The 22,050-nt window shown below is 39.3% G+C and overlaps 2 protein-coding genes across 3 annotated transcripts in view; one reads left to right on the forward strand and one right to left on the reverse strand.

Moving 5' to 3' along the window:
• Positions 1-10,611, forward strand: part of ANGPT2 (angiopoietin 2) — a 65,429-nt gene extending 54,818 nt beyond the window's left edge. For both annotated transcript variants that reach the window (XM_017854316.1, XM_017854317.1), the window contains exons 8-9: positions 4,524-4,654; positions 9,647-10,611. In XM_017854316.1, the coding sequence (XP_017709805.1) occupies positions 4,524-4,654; positions 9,647-9,807 (292 nt within the window). In that variant the 3' untranslated portion in view covers positions 9,808-10,611. The remainder of the gene's footprint in view (positions 1-4,523; positions 4,655-9,646) is intronic.
• MCPH1 (microcephalin 1) overlaps positions 1-22,050 on the reverse strand; it is a 246,742-nt gene that overhangs the window by 136,505 nt on the left and 88,187 nt on the right. Inside the window, 1 exon segment of the mRNA XM_017854315.1 lies at positions 13,388-13,465. Coding sequence (XP_017709804.1) covers positions 13,388-13,465 — 78 coding nt within the window.

The following is a 22,050-nucleotide window of genomic DNA, read 5'->3' on the forward strand; positions in this document are numbered from 1 at the left end:
TGGTAAAACCCCATCTCGACTAAAAATATAAAAAAATTAGCCAGGTGTGGTGGTGGGCACCTGTAGTCCCAGCTACTCAGGAGGCTGAGGAAGGAGAATGGCGGGAACCCGGGAGGTGGAGCTTGCAGTGAGCCAAGATCGTGCCACTGAACTCCGGCCTGGGCCACAGAGCAAAACTCTGTCTCAAAAAAAAAAAAAAAAAGAAGAAAAGAAAAGACAAAAAAATTAAAAGATTTGCTGGGTGACTATTCCAGAAAATGAGAATCACAATGATTTAACCAAGATCTAAATTACTCTTTTATTACCTTAAACGGAAAAACATCTTGTTTCTCAGAATTATTACCTCTTTAAGTTTCTCTGGGTTTAAAATTCTAACTTTGGTTATAACAATATAAAAGAAACTTCATACAAACAGTATTTTGTCTGTTGTGTTTACTGTGTATCTTCAAAGCCTAGAAGCATTCTGCCTGGTAGATAATTGGCTTTCATAGATACTTGTAAAATCAGTGAATGGTAAGTGTTCCCATGATGATATATCATACGAATAGCATAAATGATGGATACTTGTGACTGTGATGTTTTATTCCAAAAGGTTTCAAAACTTAATCTGTCTTTATGAAGTTTAAACACATTCAATTGTGTTCAATCTCAAAGTCAAGATTAGTTGTCAAGTTTAGAGATGGCAGAGTTAGGTGGGATGGTTAGTCAACTCTCCTCTCCTCTACAGGAAATATATCAGATTCACAGCATTCCCTGAGTGTTTGCCTTGTCCTCACCCATTTGGTGGCAATAATCATAATAATAGCATGGGCAACCTTGACCAGGAATTTACTTTCTGCCTCTAAAATGCCATGAGAGTGGAGACAGAGAACAGCAATGGGACTTGACAACTTAGTGTGCAGATAAGTATGGTGAAGCCACATGCACAGTAATGCTGGTACACAAGGCACATAGAGGCACTCCGAAATGTGAGCGCAATGGCAGGGGCAGAGAAGTGAGACTGTGTGCCCAGTGGCACCAACACCAGCCTAAAGGAGCCTAAAGAGCACAGACTGGTGGCGCCCGGTGATCACGGAGCACACATTATGAAATACCCACTTTGAGGTCAGAAATCAGCAAATGAAGGTCAACACGAACATCACAGAAACAGTCATCATCTGACCCACAGTCTCGTCTTCATCTCATTAATGCCCAAGTCAGACACTCTGCTCCACGACCTGAACAGTCTGAAAGCAGACACAACGTTAAAGTCCTTGAGGAGGCTGCCCAGCGGAGGGCTGTAGTGGGCAGCACAGAGAAGTGGCTGAACGTCAAGTTGCCTGAACAACCAACTGAAAACTCTACAATGCCCAGTAGGTCCTGTTTTACAAACAGTGAATGGAAATTCAGAAGCATGTTTGAGAAACAGATATACGTGGATGTGACTCTTTAAACATCAGTGAAGCATATTCACTATTCTCATTATGGAAAGACCAGGCTCTCCTGGAGAGGTAACGACCGAGATGAATGAGAAGATAGGTGTTTGGGCCTCACAGCAGTTCCAACTTGACTCCAAAGAGATCAAAACTTCAATGAATTTTGAGACACAAGTGGTTGGTCATTGTGTTACCTCCAAGTTAAATATTTTTTCAACTGGCAAGAGTTAGGAATCTACAACAGAAGAATTAAAAAAAAAAAAAAAAAAGCACAAGAATTAAGGATTAGGCTGTTTGTATAAGAAGAGTTTTACAAAATGGGTCATTACCCTTGTACACTGACATCATAAAAATATTTTAAACTGAGATGGTTCTTAACAGATATTTCCTTTAGAAATGCAATCAATTTTTAGATAGGCCATTTGGAAAAATACACATGTTGGTTTAAAGCTTAATTTGCTTGGCAAGATAAAATAGATATTACATCAAAATTATTATCCTATAAAACATGATGCTAGCATGATAAGAGAACTGTGAAGGGACTGAAACTTTTCATCACTGCAAATGCTTGGAGACGCCCATTGTATGCAGCATGTAAGGGATTTTTTTCCGGAAGAAATGTTCTCCAAGTGTGGGAAAACTGGAATATACATGTTATAAGAAATGGATAAACGCATCAGTAGAATTTGATTCTTTCCAGTAAAACTAAAAGCTATGTGTACATTAAACCTTAACAATTGGTCACTTTTCACACACATTCTGGCAATTTCATATAACACTGAGGTTTAATTGTTAAATGTTGATGTTACCTCTTTACTCCACTGTCATATAAAAGAATCCCTGGCAAAGCTGCAGAGATGGAAAAAAAAATCAACCCATACCAACGTAATGCAACTTCAAGAACATGGCCATTCTTAATAACCAAATTTTAAAGAAAGCACTTTAAACCAGGGAGCCATTAAAGGACCTAAAATTATACAAAACCTTTCGAACAGAGACTCATAAAAAATAGTATTCTCCCTTATTTTTCTTGCCTCTGGGGAAAATTTAACAAGTTCCATGAGAAGTAAACATGTTCAAAGGAGACAGGAGAGTTAAAAGATAAGCAAGGGAAGTGGTTCATCTCAATCCTGTCTATGATTAATGGGAAGACAATGGAAAGAAAGTAAAGTGTTTCAAAATCCCAACAAAGATGAGTATTTATGACATTAACATTTTGCAGCAGGCATTTAGAGACTGAGCTATGGCCAGTCTCACTTTTGAAACATGTAGGAAAATACTGAGACTCACATGTCCAGTTCACGCCTTAGGATGAAGTTTCTAGGGCTGCCTTAATACTGAAGACACTTAGGAGCAACACTTATGGAACTCCACATCACATGGCCTCATCCTCATCTTTTCACAACTTCTTCAATAAACAAACATCTCTGTTTAGGTGTGCACCAGTGTTGAAACATGGCAGAGGGGTTTGCTGCATCTGGTGCAAATCCTACCTCCACGACTTAAGAGTCTGACCTCGGACAAGTTCGTATCTCTGAACCTCAGTGACTTTCAGTGCAAAAATAAAGATGGCGGCCACCACTGCGGGTGGTTATGAGCATCCAGTGTGCGTGTAGGTATAAGCACCTGGCCTGGCCTGACCAGCAGGTAAAAGTAAAAGGACCTTTTCTTTCTTCTTTGCACTCTTCCAATACAAACTGATAGAAATTATATTATTCCAAATGCGGCAGTTAGTAAACATTAGCAGGTTTTACAAAGAAGGGCATCATCTTGGTGCTTCAAGTACACTTCTCCTGCTACCATTGCAGGATTTGCTTTGTAGGCCCCTCACCTGGGTCTTCGTGTGCCTGTTTCTCCATCGGGATGTGAGGACTCAATGTGCCAACATAGCATACCCCATTACGTGATGCCTGCTCTGATCTGTACTGAACCATCTGCCAAGGGGCTTCTTTGCAGCAGAAACTCCTGAACATAGTTATGGAAAATTTAAAAAAGAAAAGAAAAGAAAAGAAAAAACAACCTCAAAACATATTGTCTTCTCCCTTCCCTTATTTGCTCCTTGCTGGTACACAGATGACCAATAATAAGTCGTATTTTTGCAATACAACTTACAATGGTTCAACTTAAGGTTTTTCAACTTTACGATGGTGTGAAGGTGATACACATTCAGCAGAAACTACACTTTGAGATTTAAATTTGGATCTTTCCCTGGCTAGTGATATGTGGCACGACGCTCCCTTGTGATGCTGGGCAGCGGCAGCAAGCCACAGCTCCCAGTCGGCCCTATGATCACCAGGGTGAACAACAGACACTGCGTGCACCATGTTGCCAAATGGCTCTGCCTGACTGTGGGCTAATGTGAGTGTTCTGAGCACATTTAAGGAAGGCTAGGGCTAAGCTACAATGCTCTGAAGGTCAGGTGTATTCCATGCATTTTCAATGTACAACATTTTCAACCTTCAATGGGTTTATCAGAACATAGTCCCATGGGAAGTCAGGGATCATCTGTATTGTAAATAGTGTCTAACTTACTCGGACATTTGTTCCTTTCTCAATGTCTAACAGTTTAATTACTTTACACTACTGTACAGACATGAGGCAATGCAGCCACAAGGATTTATTTTCAGCACCGTTCTGTAGATTTCTTCCCCAAACCCAGTGGCCATTCCTTGTCTGCTGCATTCTCAATCCCCCCGGGGCGCCCTGCGGAAAATGATGTTTGAGGTTGCCCAGTTGTGTCAGGACTCCGTCTCTATGGAGGACTGGAGACCTGGGAGAAGGACCCTCGTGCTGCATTTCTCTCTCTTCTGTTTATCTGAGAGCAGCAGGAAAATAAATTACAGGGCTCTACAGTCGCTGCTGATAGTTGTGCAAGTGATATGTGTTGAAGGTTTCATGAAAACATCCCTCTTTGCCGAAGGATTTGATGATAAGTTGGTTCCTGTTTATACCAGTGCAAAATATTTTGTCCAGAGTATGCATTAGTCCATTAATGAGTACAGAACATGCTTCTGTGGAATAGAATTCTTCATTACAAAAAATTTTCCACTATGGTCAATCAATGACCCGAGCCAACTAAAGTTGTTTTTTTTCTTTGCACACTTACAGGATTCACCTTAAAGGACTTACAGGGACAGCCGGCAAAATAAGCAGCATCAGTCAACCAGGAAATGATTTTAGCACAAAGGATGCAGACAATGACAAATGTATTTGCAAATGTTCACAAATGCTAACAGGAGGTAGGGATGACTTTCTGTCTTCCTATTTGTATTGGCAAGGAACGATTTCATAGAGGGAAAGGCTGGCAATTTGGACTTCAAATTGTGATTGGTAATGATGTCCACAATTTCATACGTAGACACACTAGCTTGACATAGATAAATGTGTTTCACTTTTTTTAGACTAAGTTTTAAGTGAGAATATGATATGGAGCTAGACTTGTCAGCAAGCCAACCGTGTCTCCTCAGGACCTAGCCCTGGCAAGGAGAGGAGATATTTGATTCTTAGCAAGCTCTCCTGGGTTTGTGCTTGCTGGATACTAGAGAGATGGTTTAATTACATTTTGCTTTATTTAAAAAGTTAAAAATTCCAAGTAGCAACCAAAACAGTAATACACATTATAGAAATATTTCCAAATAATAATTTAATGTTCAAACAAGGAATTTCCAGTTGTCATTTATTATTTATTTATTTTGAGACACAGTCTCCAGCTGTTTGTTTATTTATTTATTTTGAGACAGAGTCTCACTTTGTTGTCCAGAAGGGAGTGTGATCGCAGCTCACTGCAACCCCTGCCTCCCAGGCTCAAGCAATTCTCCTGCCTCAGCCTCCCCAGTGCTGGAATTATAGGTGCCCACGACTGCACCGGCTAATTTTGTATTTTTAGTACAGAGAGGGTTTCATCCTGTTTGCCAGGCTGGTCTCAAACTGCTGACCTCAAGTGATCTGCCCGCCTCAGCCTCCAGAAGTGTTGAGATTACAGGCGTGAGTCACCACACCTGGCCCCCGTTGTTTTTTTAAAAAAGATTTCATTACTATATAGCAAACACCTATAAACACAACGAGTTAACCAACCTCTTTTAGTGAATCAAATTCAAACGAGTGATCTTCTTCTTTAAGGCCTGTCAGGTTTTCTACTTTTAGTATCAGACTGCCGTAAAACAGACAATGAAAACCACACTCACAAGCAAAAGACCACTGTAGTAGTCACTTAAAACGGATGGGGTGGTATTCAGAAACATTTGAGAGTTCAAACATAGGAATCAACTTTTAGAAAATGTTATTTTTCTGGCCTGGTGGCTCACGCCTGTAATCCCAGCACTCTGGGAGGCTGAGGCGGGCGGATCACCTGAAGTTAGGAGTTCAAGACCAGCCTGGCCAGCATGGTGAAACCCCGTCTCTACTAAAAATACAAAAATTACCCATGCGTGGTGGCAGGTGCCTGTAATCCCAGTTACTCCTACTCAGGAGGCTGAGGCAGGAGAATGCCTTGAACCTGGGAGGCGGAGGTTGCAGTGACCCAAGATCGTGCCACTGCACGCCAGCCTGGGGGACAGAGTGAGACTTCATCTCAAAAAAAAAAAAAAAAAAAGAAAAAAAGAAAATGTTATTTTTCTGATTTTTTAAGTTTAGAAATTCACTGACAGGAACAAACACTACTACTTAGTAACTGAGACAAGAAAAAAGTCTGACAAATGCTGTCCAGTTAGTTCTTGAAAAACACTGAAAGATTTAAAGTAGCAACAAAAACTCTGCCAATAGTGCAAAATGAATGTAAAGAATAACAGGAAAAATGGGAGGGTTTAATTTCTAGAGAACATAAATCGTGTCTGCAAAAATTCATATGTTACCCACCCAAGAAAACCAAAGGTAAGAACTATGGTCAACATATTTTATAAATGAAAGTTACTACATTAAACAAATGGATGACCCAAGTTATGATGCATTTACACTATAGAAATCATTAAGAGGTTTGGGCGTGCACACTTGTAATCCCAGCACTTTGGGAGGCCAAGGCAGGCGGATCACCTGAGGTCAGGAGTTTGAGACCAGCCTGGCCAACATGGCAAAACCCCATCTCTACTAAAAATACAAAAATTAGCCAGGTGTGGTGGCGCACACCTGTAATCCCAGTTACTCAGAAGGTTGAAGCAGGAGAATCGCTTGAACCGGGGAGACAGAGGTTGCAATGAGCCGAGATCATGCCACTGCACTACAGCCTGGGCGACAAGAGTGAGACTCTGTCTCAAAAACAAAACAGAACAAAACAAACAAACAAACAAAACAAAACAAAACAAAACACACAAAAAAACAGCATCATTAACAGTCAAAAAGGAGGATTTAGTAATGAAAATAATATGAAATTTGGTAATATTCAAGTCTTTAAATTTCATGCCTTTTATACTGAAAGAATCAGGCCTCATTAAAAAAAAAAAAAAAAACAATCCTCTGTTTCCTGAGAAAATATGACTACTATTTGGTAACACAGGTCCTCCCTACTAACCATTATTACATCAATGAGCAAAGCCCTCATATTGATTTTGCAAAAGCTTCTTGTTTCCCTCATCCTGGCACAATCATCCTTTTTAAAGCTGAACAGCAGGGAAAGTGGTCGGGTGAAGGAGCCACAGATACCTAGGGCTTCGTTTCCTGTCTGCCCTTCCCCCCACATGCTGGACCCAGTTCTCTCCTTGAGAAGGTTGTGGTTGTTAGACCACCCGTATGTGGTGAGCTTCTCGGGAGAGTAGGAGAATCGCATTAATAACCAAGGAAACAATATATTTACTTACTCAAATCAAGATTTAGGGGCTGAGAATGTAATTGGAAAAGAGACTGAGGAGAGGAAAAACAGTCCAAGAGAGAAAGTGGAGTGGTCTTGCCTGTGAAAGGGTCAAATTCCAGCCAGCGGTCTGGACCATTAATGAACCAGCCTAATGAGCAGCTCCATTTTGCATGGACACCAAGTTCTCTAGTCAGACAAGCTCCAGAAGAGACTGACTTATGAATCTGTCAAAGTGCTGAATATGTGAAGGATTCTGAGTAGAACCCATGCAAACTTCCATCCAATCTGTATTCATCTGAATCAAATGAAGTCACTGAGCTGTTACCACCAGGAAAGAATGTAGGAACCTGGATGAAATAACTGGCACTCACAAAGCAATGTGTAAACACAACACATATATATAGAATATGTATATTCTATATATAACATATATAATATATATTCTATATATACATATATAAAGGATATATAGTCTATATATACATAAAGAATATACATATTCTAGATATAAAGAATATACATATTCTATATATACACATATAAAGAATATACATATTCTCTATATGTATATAGAGAATATATTCTAGATACATATATATAAAGAATATATATATACATATATTCTCTTTGGCATCAGAGTTTTTATTTAAGAAATAATACATTACAGGTAAGGCTAAAGAGGCCCTGCCAGTGCCATTCCCTACCTGCTGCTTGGGTCGAGGTTAGTTCACTTTATTAATTTTCCTACATATGGAGATATCAATCATAATTATTTTCTGTATTTTAAAAATTAATATAAGGAGTATCATACTGTATGTGTCCCTCCAACACAGTGTTCTTGAGATTTATTCAGATTAACATATGTAAAATCAAGGTTACAGCAGACCTCTCTTCTCCTTAGGGGAAACATTCCAAGATGTCCAGCAAATGCCTGAAATCACAGACAGTATCAAACTCTATGTGTTTATTTTTTCCTGTTCACACATATTTATGAAGTTTAGTTTGTAAACTAGGCACAAAAAGAGACTTAACAACTATAATAAAACTGAATAATATACAACATATTGCTTCCAACTTCATGGATATAAGATTTGTTCTTCTATAGATCTTAGCACCCTTAGTGTACGATTTTGTTCTCTCCTTATTAAGTCAGGAACTTTCACCTTTTCACTTAAAGGAAGCACTTTACAGCTTCTCTTTGGCATATCTGAACTGCCAGCATCATCACTCTTGCACTTTTGGGGCCATTATTAAGTCAAATAAGGGTTACTTGAACATAAGCACTGTGATACAGCGTGGATCCACGGGATGGAGGGGATCATTCACGTTCTGGGAGGGAAGAAGGGGACAGCAGGAGATTTCATCCCGTTACTCAGAACAGCATGCAATTTAAGGCTTATAGATTATTTCTGTCACCCAGGCTGGACTGCAGTGGCGCGATCTCAGCTCACTGCAAGCTCCGCCCCCGGGTTCCCGCCATTCTCCTGCCTCAGCCTCCCGAGTAGCTGGGACCACAGGCGCCGCCACCACGCCCGGCTCATTTTTTTGTATTTTTAGTAGAGTCGGTGTTTCACTGTGTTAGCCAGGATGGTCTGGATCTCCTTACTTTGTGATCCACCCATCTCAGCCTCCCAAAGTGCTGGGTTTACAAGCGTGAGCCACCGCGCCCAGCCCCTGCTTATAGATTATTTCTAGAATTTTCCATTAAATATTTAGAGCCGCAACTGACTTCAGGTATCTGAAAGTGCAGAAAGCAAAAACAGCAGATGAGAGGGGACTACTGTGTTTCTTTCTCTCACAAACCCCAGCATGCTCCTGTTTTTGGCCAAGCCCAGAAATTAAGGTGTAGATGGGGCTTCACTCCCACAGCCCCCGTGCTGGGCACCTCTCCTGCCCTGGCTCCAGCTGAGTGAGCGCACACTCTCACTTTAAATTTCCTCTTTGTCTCTGAAACATAGAGACTTCCTTTTTATGTAGCTCCACTGAGTACTTAATATTTTGGGTTAAAGTTCAATTAAAAAAATCCTTTAATAGAGCAAGGGGAGCCTGAGCGAGTCCAGCCCACCATGTTGCTGGGACTGGTAAGTAATCCTGGTTGAAGGAGAGTTTTCCAACTGTGCCTCAGATGTTTGCTTATCCCCGCTGTAAGTGTGTACACACTGTGGGCTTACAAAATAGGACTGTGGAGAATTCAGGCCTCTCCACACAGCGTAAGGGAAAAGGTGGAAGAATGCTTGAAAAAGCATTTGCAGTAATAAAACTGTGATGCCATGGGCGTACAGCTGGAAAACCATCCCTCTGCCAGTGCACATCCTATACTCACAATCATCTGCATGTGCCTCCTCCACATGCCTGCAATGTGCCTCCTGGCTTAGCTGAGTATTGCTGTCTTCGTTGTGGGAGCTGGCATCACCTAGTTCCTAATTCCTTCTGTGTTTTACTTTCACAGGCTGGTGGTTTGATGCATGTGGTCCTTCCAACTTGAACGGAATGTACTATCCACAAAGGCAGAACACAAATAAGTTCAACGGCATTAAGTGGTACTACTGGAAAGGCTCAGGCTACTCGCTCAAGGCCACAACCATGATGATCCGACCAGCAGATTTCTAAACACCCGAGTCCACCTGAATAAGACTGTCTCGAACTATTTTCAAAGACTTAAACCCAATGCACTGAAAGTCACGGCTGCGCACTGCGTCCTCTTCTACCACAGAGGGCGTGTGCTCAGTGCTGACGGGACCCATGTGCTCCAGATTACAGCCTGTAAACTTTGTCACTTAAACTTGCATCACTTAACAGACCAAAGCAAGACCCTAAACATCTGTAATTGTGATTAGACAGAACACCTATGTAAAGATGAACCCGAGGCTGAGAATCAGATTGACAATTTACAGACTCTGCTGTCACAACGAAGAATGTTATGTGCAAGTTTATCAGTAAATAACTGGAAAACAGAACACTTATGTTATACAATACAGATCATCTTGGAACTGCATTCTTCTGAGCACTGTTTACACGCTGTATAAATACCCATATGTCCTGAATTCACCATCACTATCACAATTAAAAGGAAGAAAAAAATCTCTAAGCCATAAAAAGACATATTCAGGGATATTCTGAGAAGGGGTTACTAGAAGTTTAATATTTGGAAAACAGTTAGTGCATTTTACTCCATCTCTTAGGTGCTTTAAATTTTATTTCAAAACAGCGTATTTACATTTATGTTGACAGCTTAGTTTTAAGTTAATGCTCAAATACATATTTCAAGTTTATATGGTGGAAACTTCCAGGATCTCTGAAATTATCAACAGAAACATGTGCCATTTTAGTTTATATGCAGATTGTACTATTTTTTTCTGCCTGATGGTTAAATATGAAGGTATTTTTAGTAATTAAATATAACTTATTAGGGGATATGCCTATGTTTAACTTTTATGATAATATTTACAATTTTATAATTTGTTTCTGAAAGAACTAATTGTGCCTTGTGATAAGGAAACCTTTGATTTTAATGATGAGGAAAATTATACATTTCATTCTATGACAAAGAAACTTTACTATCTTCTCACTATTCTAAAACAGAGGTCTGTTTTCTTTTCTAGTAAGATATATTTTTATAGAACTAGGTTACAATTTAATTTGTAGTTGAGAAAAGCCTTCTATTTAAGAAATTTACAAAGCTATACGTCTCAAGAGTCACCCTTAAATTTACTTAAGGAAAAAAATAATTGACACTAGTAAGATTTGTTTATGTCAATCAGCAAACTGAAAAAAAAAAGTGTTTCAAAGCGCAAAACAAAATCTGATGTTCATAATATATTTAAATATTTACAGAAAATTTGAGAACACAGGGCCGGGTGCAGTGGCTCACACCTGTAATCCCAGTACATTGGGAGGCCGAGGTGGGCAGGTCACCTGAGGTCAGGAGTTCAAGACCAGCCTGGCCAACATGGTGAAACCCCGTCTCTATTAAATAATACAAAAACTAGCCAGGCGTGGTGGTGGGCACCTGTAATCCCAGCTACTCGGGAGGCTGGGACAGGGAGAATTGCTTGAACCCAGGAGGCGGAGGCTGCAGTGAGCCAAGATCACGCCACTGCACTCCAGCCTGGGTGACAGAGCAAGACTCCATCTCCAAAAAAAAAAAATAATTGACACTAGTAAGATTTGTTTATGTCAATCAGCAAACTGAAAAAAAAAAGTGTTTCAAAGCGCAAAAACAAAATCTGATGTTCATAATATATTTAAATATTTACAGAAAATTTGAGAACACAGGGCCGGGTGCAGTGGCTCACACCTGTAATCCCAGTACATTGGGAGGCCGAGGTGGGCAGGTCACCTGAGGTCAGGAGTTCAAGACCAGCCTGGCCAACATGGTGAAACCCCGTCTCTATTAAATAATACAAAAACTAGCCAGGCGTGGTGGTGGGCACCTGTAATCCCAGCTACTCGGGAGGCTGAGACAGGAGAATCGCTTGAACTCGGGAGGTGGAGGTTGCAGTAAGCAGAAATCACGCCATTGGACACCAGCCTGGGCGAAAAAAGCAAAACTCCGTCTCAAAAAAAAAAAAAAAGAAAAGAAAATTTGAGAACACAGCTTTATATTCAGGACTACAAAACCATAAACTCCTAGAGTTTTAACTCCTTTTGAAATTTTCATAGTACAATTAATACTAATGAACATTTGTGTAAAGCTTTATAATTTAAAGGCAATCTCTCATATATTCTTTTCTGAGTCATTTGCAAGGAAGTTCAGAGTCCAGTCTACAACTAGCATCTACTATACGTCTGTCTTTACCTTAAAGTATTCTACCATTATTTTTTCTTTATTCCATTTTAAAATATAATTTATTTTATGCCAACTTCTCCCCGCTCCCTTGACATAGTTTTAGAACACATAGGTGTTGCTACATATTTTGAGTCAGTGATGGACTCTGGCAAAGTCAAGGCTCTGTTTTATTTCCACCAAGGTCCACTTTTCCAACAACTATTTAACTGAGTCAAGAACCTCCCTACCTTAGAACTGTATCTACTTTCTATTTAAGAAGGTTTTATGAATTCAACAACGGTATCATGGCCTTGTATCAAGTGGAAAAACAACGGAAAATAAGAAAATTTCACAGCCTCAAAAGACAACAACAACTTTCTATGATATCTCAATGACAACAGTGATGGATACTTAGGCAGGGAAATGATAATGCAGGAAAAACTGGCAACAACACAATTTATATCAATTTTCCATGTAGGCAGGTGAAACAAAATTCAAGGACAAACCTCATTATGTCATCGGGCATCATATATAATCTCTTATGACCGAGAAGTGGGGAATTTGTGTTTTACTTTACACTTCAGTTCCTTACACAGTATTTCAAACAAACAGTTTTGCTGAGAGGAACTTTTCTCTCCTTAAGAAAACATTTATAAAGCTGAAAGGAAATCAAACAGTAATCTTAAAAATGAAAACAAACAACCCAACAACCCAGATAACTACAGTGATCAGGGAGCACAGTTGAACTCCTTTTTATGTTTTAGCCATACGGCCTACTCAAACAGCTAAATAACAATACGGGTGGCAGATAAAATCACCATTTATCTTTCAGATATTAATCTTTTGAATGAATAAACTGTCACAAACAAGTTAACATTTTTGAACATGAAAGGCAACTTCCACACAATTCTGTATCCAACCAAACCTTAAATTACCCACTTAATTATTACTTCATCTTAAAAAAAATTAGAACCCAGAACTTTTTCATGAAGCATTTGAAAGTTGAAGTGAAATTTAGGAAAGTCATAAAAATATAAAGACTGCTATCACAGCACCAGCAAGCCATAATTTTATACCTATCAGTTCTGCCTCTATTAACAGTAAAAACATTAAACAAGGTATAAGACTACTTGCCCAAGAATTCAGTCTTTTTTCAATTTTGTTTTTCTCAATTCTGAGGACGTTAATCATTAAATTTTCTTTGGACTGCATTCCTAACTACTTTTGGCAGGATGGTCTCACGTTCTCACATTTGTTCTCACAAATAAATTGATAAAAGATGTTAAGTTCTGTGAATGTCTTTTTAATTATGGGCATTATTGTGCTTGACTTGATAAAAACTTCAATTCTACCCTTACGTTTATAATAATTTCTTGAGAACACCAAATTGCATTTACCATCATAAAACAATATTTGACTTACAGGAGCTGCAGGGAAGTGATTAGACAGTTCGAATGGCTCCTCAGTAATCCAGTGACCCGATTCTAAAGACCATAGCACCTGCAAGTGATACAATAAGCAGATTTATTATACATTTATTAGGCTTAGCAGGCAATAAACCAAGAGTCACTCTGAAGACACAGCAAAAACAAAACAAAAAATTCAGCAGCGATACACTCCGCAGATCTGAAATAGATGTGTTCTCAAACAACAAAGTCTCTTCAGAATCTTCATGTTGCATAAATGTTATGAATATTAAAAAAAACTTGGTTAAGAAAAAGTCTCAGAACAAGAAATCTGAGTCATTATTCTCATGAGGCCGAATATTTAAATATCATCCTGTTTTTACACAATGAAATATTATATATATATTTTTAATTCCAAGTTTCTAATTTGTGAAGTTTTATAAACAGTCTTCTATAAATATTCCAGACTTTTATTAATTAAAACAGTGAATTAACAGAAGATGGATCACAAGCCTAAATTCCAAAGCAATCCCTTTGGCTTGCGACTTGGTTTCTAACATTGGCTAATATTTTCAGAAGTCCCCCGGAATACATTTGAAATTCCTTCCCAGACTTTGGAAGAGTAAAATGTCCCATAAACAAGCTTTCATCATCATCATTATCATCATCATTATACTCTTAGTATTTGAATCCCCATACTTTTAAATGATCAGTACAATCTTTTCCTTTTTAATTCAGTAATATCTGAGGTTCTGCAGCCATCTCTACTCCAGGACCCAAATCCCTGAAAATCTGTCTCTATAAACCAGAAGTTTAGAGCTAAAATAATAAAGCTGGATTATATAATTCCTGTTTGTTTGTTTGTTTGTTTGTTTGTTTTTTGAGACAGACTCTCACTCTGTCATCCAGGCTGTAGTGCAGTGGTGCAATCTCGGATCACTGCAACCTCCACCTCCCAGGTTCAAGCGGTTCTCCTGCCTCAGCCTCTTGAGTAGCTGGGACTACAGGCGCCCAGCACCACACCTGGCTAATTTGTTTTGTATTTGTAGTAGAGATCAGGTTTCCCCATGTTGGCCAAGCTGGTCTTGAACTTCTGGCCTCAATTGATCTGCCAACCTCAGCCTCAATGCATGTTATTTAAGGAGATATAATAACAATATGTGAGGCTCCCCACAAACTCATAAAATTAACCCAGAAAATAAAAGGTAAAAATCAGGTTCATTTCAGACAAGAGGCAACATAGAAGTATAGTACAGTGAGAAATACAATGTACCAGTGACAGAAGCCAGGAACCAGCCTTAAAAATGCGTGCGGCATTCAAGTTCAAATATAATCCACATTAAAATGTCAACCGAATTTAAACAACCTCATGGAGAAAATTTATGTCCTCTGAATTTAGCCCTTTCTAAATGTTAAGAAAATAAAACCATAAGAGGCTAAAGTAGAGTTCTGGTCAGTAAATTAATTAATTTACATAGGCATCCCAGGAATTAATATTGTATAGAGATAGGAGAAAACACTAATTCAGTTGTATTAAATCATCAAATCAGAAATACAGTGTAAACATTTTGCTCCAGTAGTTTCATCGGCCAAACACATCTTTACCTTAGTAGAGTGTTCAAAATAGCGAAAATCTACTTTGAAAGTGCACAGGTAAGGCTGTACGCAAACTTAAAAACAAAAGGTTGGCCCAACCTATTTCTCATAAGAAGGGCAGAGTGAATTCAGCATCTGCTGCATCAGGAATTCAGCATCTTGTAGGTAACACATTACATAATGAAAATAGTGTTTTTTACATTGTAATATTATCATTCATAAAACCCAAACCTTGCTGATGAATGTAACTAGTAACTACATCTGTGAATAGAAACTGCTTTATTTCTTCCTGTCTGATATGTATGCACACTTTATTTCCCACCTTACTGCACTGGATAAGACCCTCCTGTTCAAGGCAGGGAAGGAGCAGTGAGAGCATTAGAGTTCTTTGAACAACTTTGTGAGGCAGACTTCTTCAGTTTACTGTGGTATAGGACATCATAAAAACCTAAAGTGTTCAACGTAATGTACCTATGTTCACATCAATGTATCTATTATGTTAATGTGTCTATGTTCAAATTAATCTATAGAAAGCACAAGCTTTTTTCTGTGTTTATATTTTCGAAGCCACTTTAGCTTCATAGCAAAGTTAAGAGGAAAGTACAGAGAGCTCCCATACACCTCCTGCCCCGACACATGCATTTCAATGTCTCCCACTGGAGTGCTACATGTGTTGTACCCAGTCATCCCATGTTGACACATCATTATCACCCAAAGTCCACAGTTTAAATTACAGTTCCTTATAAGTGAAAAGCATATACTATGATGGAGTACTGGTGCTGGCCAGTGGCTGCAGTGCTTCCCTAAGCTCTTTTCAACTTCCTATTTCTTTTTCTTTTCTTTTGAGACAGAGTCTTCCTCTGTCCCCCAGGCTGGAGTACAGTGGTGCAATCTTGGCTCACTGCAGCCTCCGTCTTCCAGGTTCAAGCAGTTCTCCTGCCTCAGCCTCCTGTGTAGCTGAGACTACAGGCACACATCACCATGCCTGGTTAATTTTTTTCTTTCTTTTTCTTTTTTTTTAAGTAGAGATGGGGTTTCACAGTATTGGTCAGCCCTGCCTCGGCCTCTCAATGTGTTGGGATTACAGGCATGAGCCACTGCACACAGCCCTCTCAACTTCTTATTTCTCAAAGAATTACAAATTTCTGAGTGATCAAAAGGATTACTGCTAAATATCGGTAAATGTTACATCTCCAATTAGGATCAATCGAATTAATTTTTATTCATTCATTAGCTTATTAGTATTTTCTTAACTGCCTAAGAAATTTTCTTCAGCCAAAACCAAAATTTATTCACAAAGTATTTCATAAGCAAAACACTGAACAAGGTATTCAATTTTGCCTTCTCAAAAAAAATTTAGAGAGGGAAAACAACAAGCAATTATTTCAATGTCTAAGTGATGACAGAAAACTTGGGGTGGGGGGGAAGGCAATCTGTAAGAGGGATTTTAAGTTGGGCTTGAAAACATGACCCCATTTAATAATGACTCCCTACTGGTATGAAAAATACAACTATAATATGAAGCTGGTTTAACTCACTGGAAAGCATTAATGATTGTGTCGAAAACATTTATTAACATTCACAATTTTTGATAGGCAACATTACTGTTAATCATAACAGTAAATTTATTCCACATTTCTAAATAGCCAGCCTTATCCAAGCATACCGCCCACCAGAGCTTACCACCCACCATACTGGGAAATTCAACTGCAGTTGTGGTACTAAGAATACCTGTGGAAATGTAACTGGAAAGGAAAAAGGCGGGGGGAGGGGGGCGAGGGGGGCTTCCGTGTGGCAAAAGTCAACAATATTCTTTTGTATACAAAAGACTCCACGTTGTGTAAAACAGGGGTCCTGGTACCAGTTTGTGGCCTATTAGGAACCAGGCCACACAGGAGGTGAGTGGCGGGTGAGCCAGTGAAGGAAGCTTCATCTGTATTTACAGCTACTTCCCATTGCTGATCTGAGCTCCACCTCCTGATCTGAGCTCCACCTCCTGTCAGATCAGCAGTGGCATTAGATTCTCATAGGAGCGTGAGCCCTGTTGTGAACTGTGCATGTGAGGGATCTAGGTTGCATGCTCCTTATGAGAATCTAAAGCCTGATGATCTGTCACTGTCTCTCGTCACCTCCCAATGGGACTGTCTAATTGCAGAAAACAAGCTCAGGGCTCCCACTGATTTTACATTACGGTGAGTTGTATACTTATTTCATTCTATATTACAATGTAATAATAATAGAAATAAAATGCACAATAAGTGTAATGTGCTTGATTCATTCCGAAACCATTCCTCCCTCACCCTCCCAATCCCCCAGTCCCTGGAAAAATTGTCTTTCACAAAACTGGTCCGTGGTGCCAAAAAGGTTGGGAACTGCTGGTATAAAATGCCACTTGATTAATTAAAAATCAAATCTGATAGTTAGAAACTTGTCCCACAGACGTAAGCCATAGGAATGTAGCTGATTTCAAACAGTTCAAAAGTATGTTTTACATTCCACTTTACTGGATGATACTTTAGGAGTAAAGTTAGACATATCTTTACTTTAATCATTGAAAGTGATTGGGGTGTTTCTGCCACTGTCTCCTCCATCCACCTCTCACTCCACCGACTGTGGTAAAATGTGTGGTTGTAGGTGTTTATGGAAGGTTATTTATTATAATTTTTTTTATTATTTACTTTATTATAAGAGTAACAAAAGTAATAATTATTAATTTGTTACTAATTTAGGAAAACAAAATTATAAAAATCAAATTACAAAGATTTTTCTCATCAGATTTTATAGATCCTTTGTCTTAGTTGTTAGGGTAATTGGTTTTCTCAAACAACATTTATGAGAGTTTGCTAGTTTGTATGCTGTTTTGGATTTTTCTAAAGAAAGAAAAAGAATATTTGTGATTCTTCCCCAACTAGACAGTGTAATATACTGGTTAAAAGCACAGAATTCAACAACTGGGTTTAAACCAATGTCTATCTTTTTACAGATTTATGACAAGGGGCAGGTTAATGTTTCTGCCACATGAAGACATTATGTATCATTATTAACTACAAAAGTACCCATGTAGTCAATGAAATAGTATAGCAATGAAGTTATTTCTAGGTTATACTGAACTTCAGGAGAAAAAATTGGGGATGTCAATGGTACAATTTTTAATAACAAAATAATAGGGTACTTACGTCCCAAGCATTTTCAAGTCAGAAAATAAAGAAGGTCTAGTCTTCTGAAGGGACCAGCCTGAACCGGCAAAATTTCAAGGCAATAATATCTGTTCCAAAATAAGCTATTCTTCTGTATTTCCAACACATCTCATAGCATCAAGAAATGCTTCCTATAATTCCATAAAGTTCTTTTAAAAATACAAACCTATTTAGTAGTTGTATTCGTGCCTTAACAAAGCAATTTCCCACATATGACGACTTTTTTAAGTGAGGTGAAATTGGCATAATATACAATCAACCATTTTAAAGTATGCAACTCAGTGGCATTTTGTATCATGATGCTGTGCAACCAGCACCTCTTTCTAGTTTCAAAACGCTTTCATCACCCTAGAAAAACATCCTGTACCTGTTAAGTAATCACTCCCCATCCCTCTCTCCCCTCCATCCCTGGTAACTTCTACCTTGTTTTCTATTCTATGGCTTTACCTATTCTGGATATATTGTATGAAAGGAATTATACAACATGTGCCTTTTGTGTCTGGCTCTTCTCACTCAGTGTGATTCAAGGTTCATTCAAGTTACACTTTTAATGAAGGCTAGTGATTGGTGTCAAAAATGCTTGTTGAATAATAACAGTATTTAATATTTATTGAGTGTATACTGAGTACTTTATTTAGGTAATCTTTCCATTCTTTTACAGATAAAGAAACCGCCTTGGCCGGGCGCGGTGGCTCATGCCTGTAATCCCAGCACTTTGGGAGGCCAAGGTGGGTGGATCACGAGGTCAGGAGATCGAGACCACGGTGAAACCCTGTCTCTACTAAAAACTACAAAAAATTAGCCAGACGTGGTGGTGGGTGCCTGTAGTCCCAGCTGCTCGGGAGGCTGAGGCAGGAGAATGGCATGAACCTGGGAAGTGGAGCTTGCAGTAAGCTGAGATCGCACCACTGCACTCCAGCCTGGGCGACAGAGCGAGACACCATCTCAAAAAAAAAAAAAAAAAAGAGAGAGAGAGAAAAAAAAGAAACTGCCTTACCCAAGGTTACACAGCTACAGTGTAGCAGGGTTAGCAGTAAAATCCACTGCCTTATCCATTAATCTTTTCAAAACACATAGCGGTCAGAGAATGCCCATATCAAGGTTCACAGCTATAGAAGATAAAAAATATTCTCTAGGCTATCTTTGGAAGTAGATGCTAGAACGAAGGTGGGCTATGAATTGAAGAAGAGCTGAATTCAAATTCAAAATTCACCATTTCTGGCCTGGTGCAGTGGCTCACGCCTCTAATCCTAGTACTTTGGGAGGCCAAGATGGGTGGATCACTTGAGGTCAGGAATTTGAGACCAGCCTGGCCAACATGGTGAAACCCTGTCTCTACAAAAAACAAAAATTAGCCAGGTGTGGTGGCATGCACCTGTAATCCCAGCTACTCAACAGGCTGAGGCACAAGAATTGCTTGAACCCAGGAGACAGAGGTTGCAGTGAGCCAAGATCGTGCCACTGCACTCCAGCCTGGGCAACAGAGTGAGATTCCATCTCAAAAAAAGTTTTTTCTTTTCTCTTTTTTTTTTTTTTCACCATTTCCAAGCACTGTCGTATTTTGCATCCTGGGGACCCAATGCTGGGTCACAGGACCAGCAGCGTGGACCTCACCTCAAGCCTGAGTAGACCCAGACCACTGAACTAGGATCTGTACTTCAGTAAGATCCCCCAGGTGATCCACACGTTAGTAAGGTTTAAAAAGCACTGCTCTGGCTGTCTCATAAAGAAAGGGGCAGGAAGCTAAATATCTAACACAGCCTATTTAACCAAGAAAGGGAAGATAAGTAATAAAGTACTAAAAGTATGCGTTTAAGAACGCGTTTCCCTTTTAAAAGACATTGACTGACAGAGACTGAATTCCAGGTGGTGAGAGGGAAAACAAACTGCATGTTGACCTAGGCTTGAATATTCTTACGAAAAAGCTCAACTCAATTGAACACAGACATTTAAGTTCAATTTATTCTGCTTGCACTCTACCTTATCCTTTCCAGTTTCCACAAATGGAAATTGTGGGTGATTCTCAGATGTTAAGACTTAACTGCTCAGTAATATCCACTTTATAAATACAGCTAAGCAATGGCCAGGGTGACCCAGCATGTCACCACTGTACTCACATGTGAAGTCCAAACATCTTTATAAATAACTAAGTGCGTACTTCTCTTATCAAAAGGAAAACAAAGAAATAAATATAACAAATTCCAATGTAACTAAAATAAATAGCAGAAACATCACTTCACTGTATGAAAACACAGCAGAAATTATTACCAACACAGACAATAAACCAAATATTATGGCTACTAAGAGTGATCACTATTTTTTGTTAATCTTTCCGCGAGTTTGAATTACAAAGTTGTTTTTCTTAAATGAACATCAGGTCATCTTATATTAATGAATTTTAACAAGAAACACATTAACTACATGGATAATTTGCAATTTAGGCTGATGCATAATTTTATGTAATATTTTAACTCATCAGGGGTGAGAAGAAATTCTGAGATTTAAAAAAAAAAAAAAACAGGTCATCCATCTACTCATTTATTCATTCAATAAGTAAGGACTGAGTTCCATGTCCAATCCTAGGTCCTGGGGCTATGTAAGCACACAGGCACATTCTCTGCCCTCGAAGGACTGGCAATTGATAACTAACCAGTGTCCACTAAAGAGGACACTTGCATTTTTAAAACATTCTTCCTTGTGCCAGGGAGAGTACAGCTGTCTCTAAAATACTGTCAAAACTACTGTTTACAATTTAACACTTGAAATAAATGATCTACTACAATAAACTGTATACACAGAATATTAGAATTACATAAAAAGAAAAAAGATGGTGAACAATAGTATGTGTGTATATTCTTTCTTATTTTGTTGTTACCCAGCAAAACTAAAGTCAAAAGAAATCACAGGGCCAGGCGTGGTGGCTCACGAGGAAGAGGCGGGGGGATTGCCTGAGCTAAGGAGTTCGATTCCAGTCTGGGCAACATGGTGAAACCCCGTCTTTACTAAAATACAAAAAATTAGCCAGGCATGGCGGCGTGCACCTATAATCCCAGCTACACCCAGCTACTCAGGAGGCTGAGGCAGGAGAATCACTAGAACCCAGGAGGCGGAGGTTGCAGTGAGCCGAGATCACACCACTGCCCTCCAGCCTGGGTGACAGAGTAAGTGGGGATGTGGTGTGTGTTGACAGAGTTTGAATTTGTGTCCCCATCCAAATCGCAGGTTGAATTGTAATCACCAGTGTTGAAGGTGGGGCCCGGTGGGAGGTGACTGGATCCTGGGGGCAGAGTTCTCACGAATGGTTCAGCCCCATCCCACCGTGACACTGCATAGTGAATGAGTTCTCAAGAGATCTGGTTGTTTAAACGTATGTAGAACCACCACGCCCTTTCCTGCTGCTCAGCCCATGGAGGATGGCGCTGCTTCCCGGCTTTGCTTTCTGCCGTGATTGAAACTTTCCTGAGGCCTCCCCCGGAAGCCACTATGCTTCATGTACAGCCTGCAGAAGCGTGAGCCAATGAAACCTCTTTTCTCCATAAATTACTCAGGCTCGAGTATTTCTTTATGGCGGTGTGAGAACAGACCAATACATATGTGGCATAGCAAAAAATCGTGGGCAGCCTACAGAAGAAGAGTGGGGCCATGCTAAGGACAAAAGCACTTGACTCTGCCATAGCCTCCCTGGAGCCACTAACCAGGAAGCAGACAATGGTATTTACACGGCAAAGCTAAGTATGCAGTCTCTGTATTACCCAAGAGTACAATAATTTAACAATAATCATTATCAACTAATCAATTACTTAAGCCAATAAATAATTGGATAATGAAATATCATCAATAATTTTATATTATTAATATTAATTTATTTAATGATAATATAAAATAT

The sequence above is a fragment of the Rhinopithecus bieti genome, unplaced genomic scaffold (genome assembly GCF_001698545.2).
Source record: "Rhinopithecus bieti isolate Rb0 unplaced genomic scaffold, ASM169854v2 scaffold_39273, whole genome shotgun sequence".
NCBI lineage: Eukaryota > Metazoa > Chordata > Mammalia > Primates > Cercopithecidae > Rhinopithecus > Rhinopithecus bieti.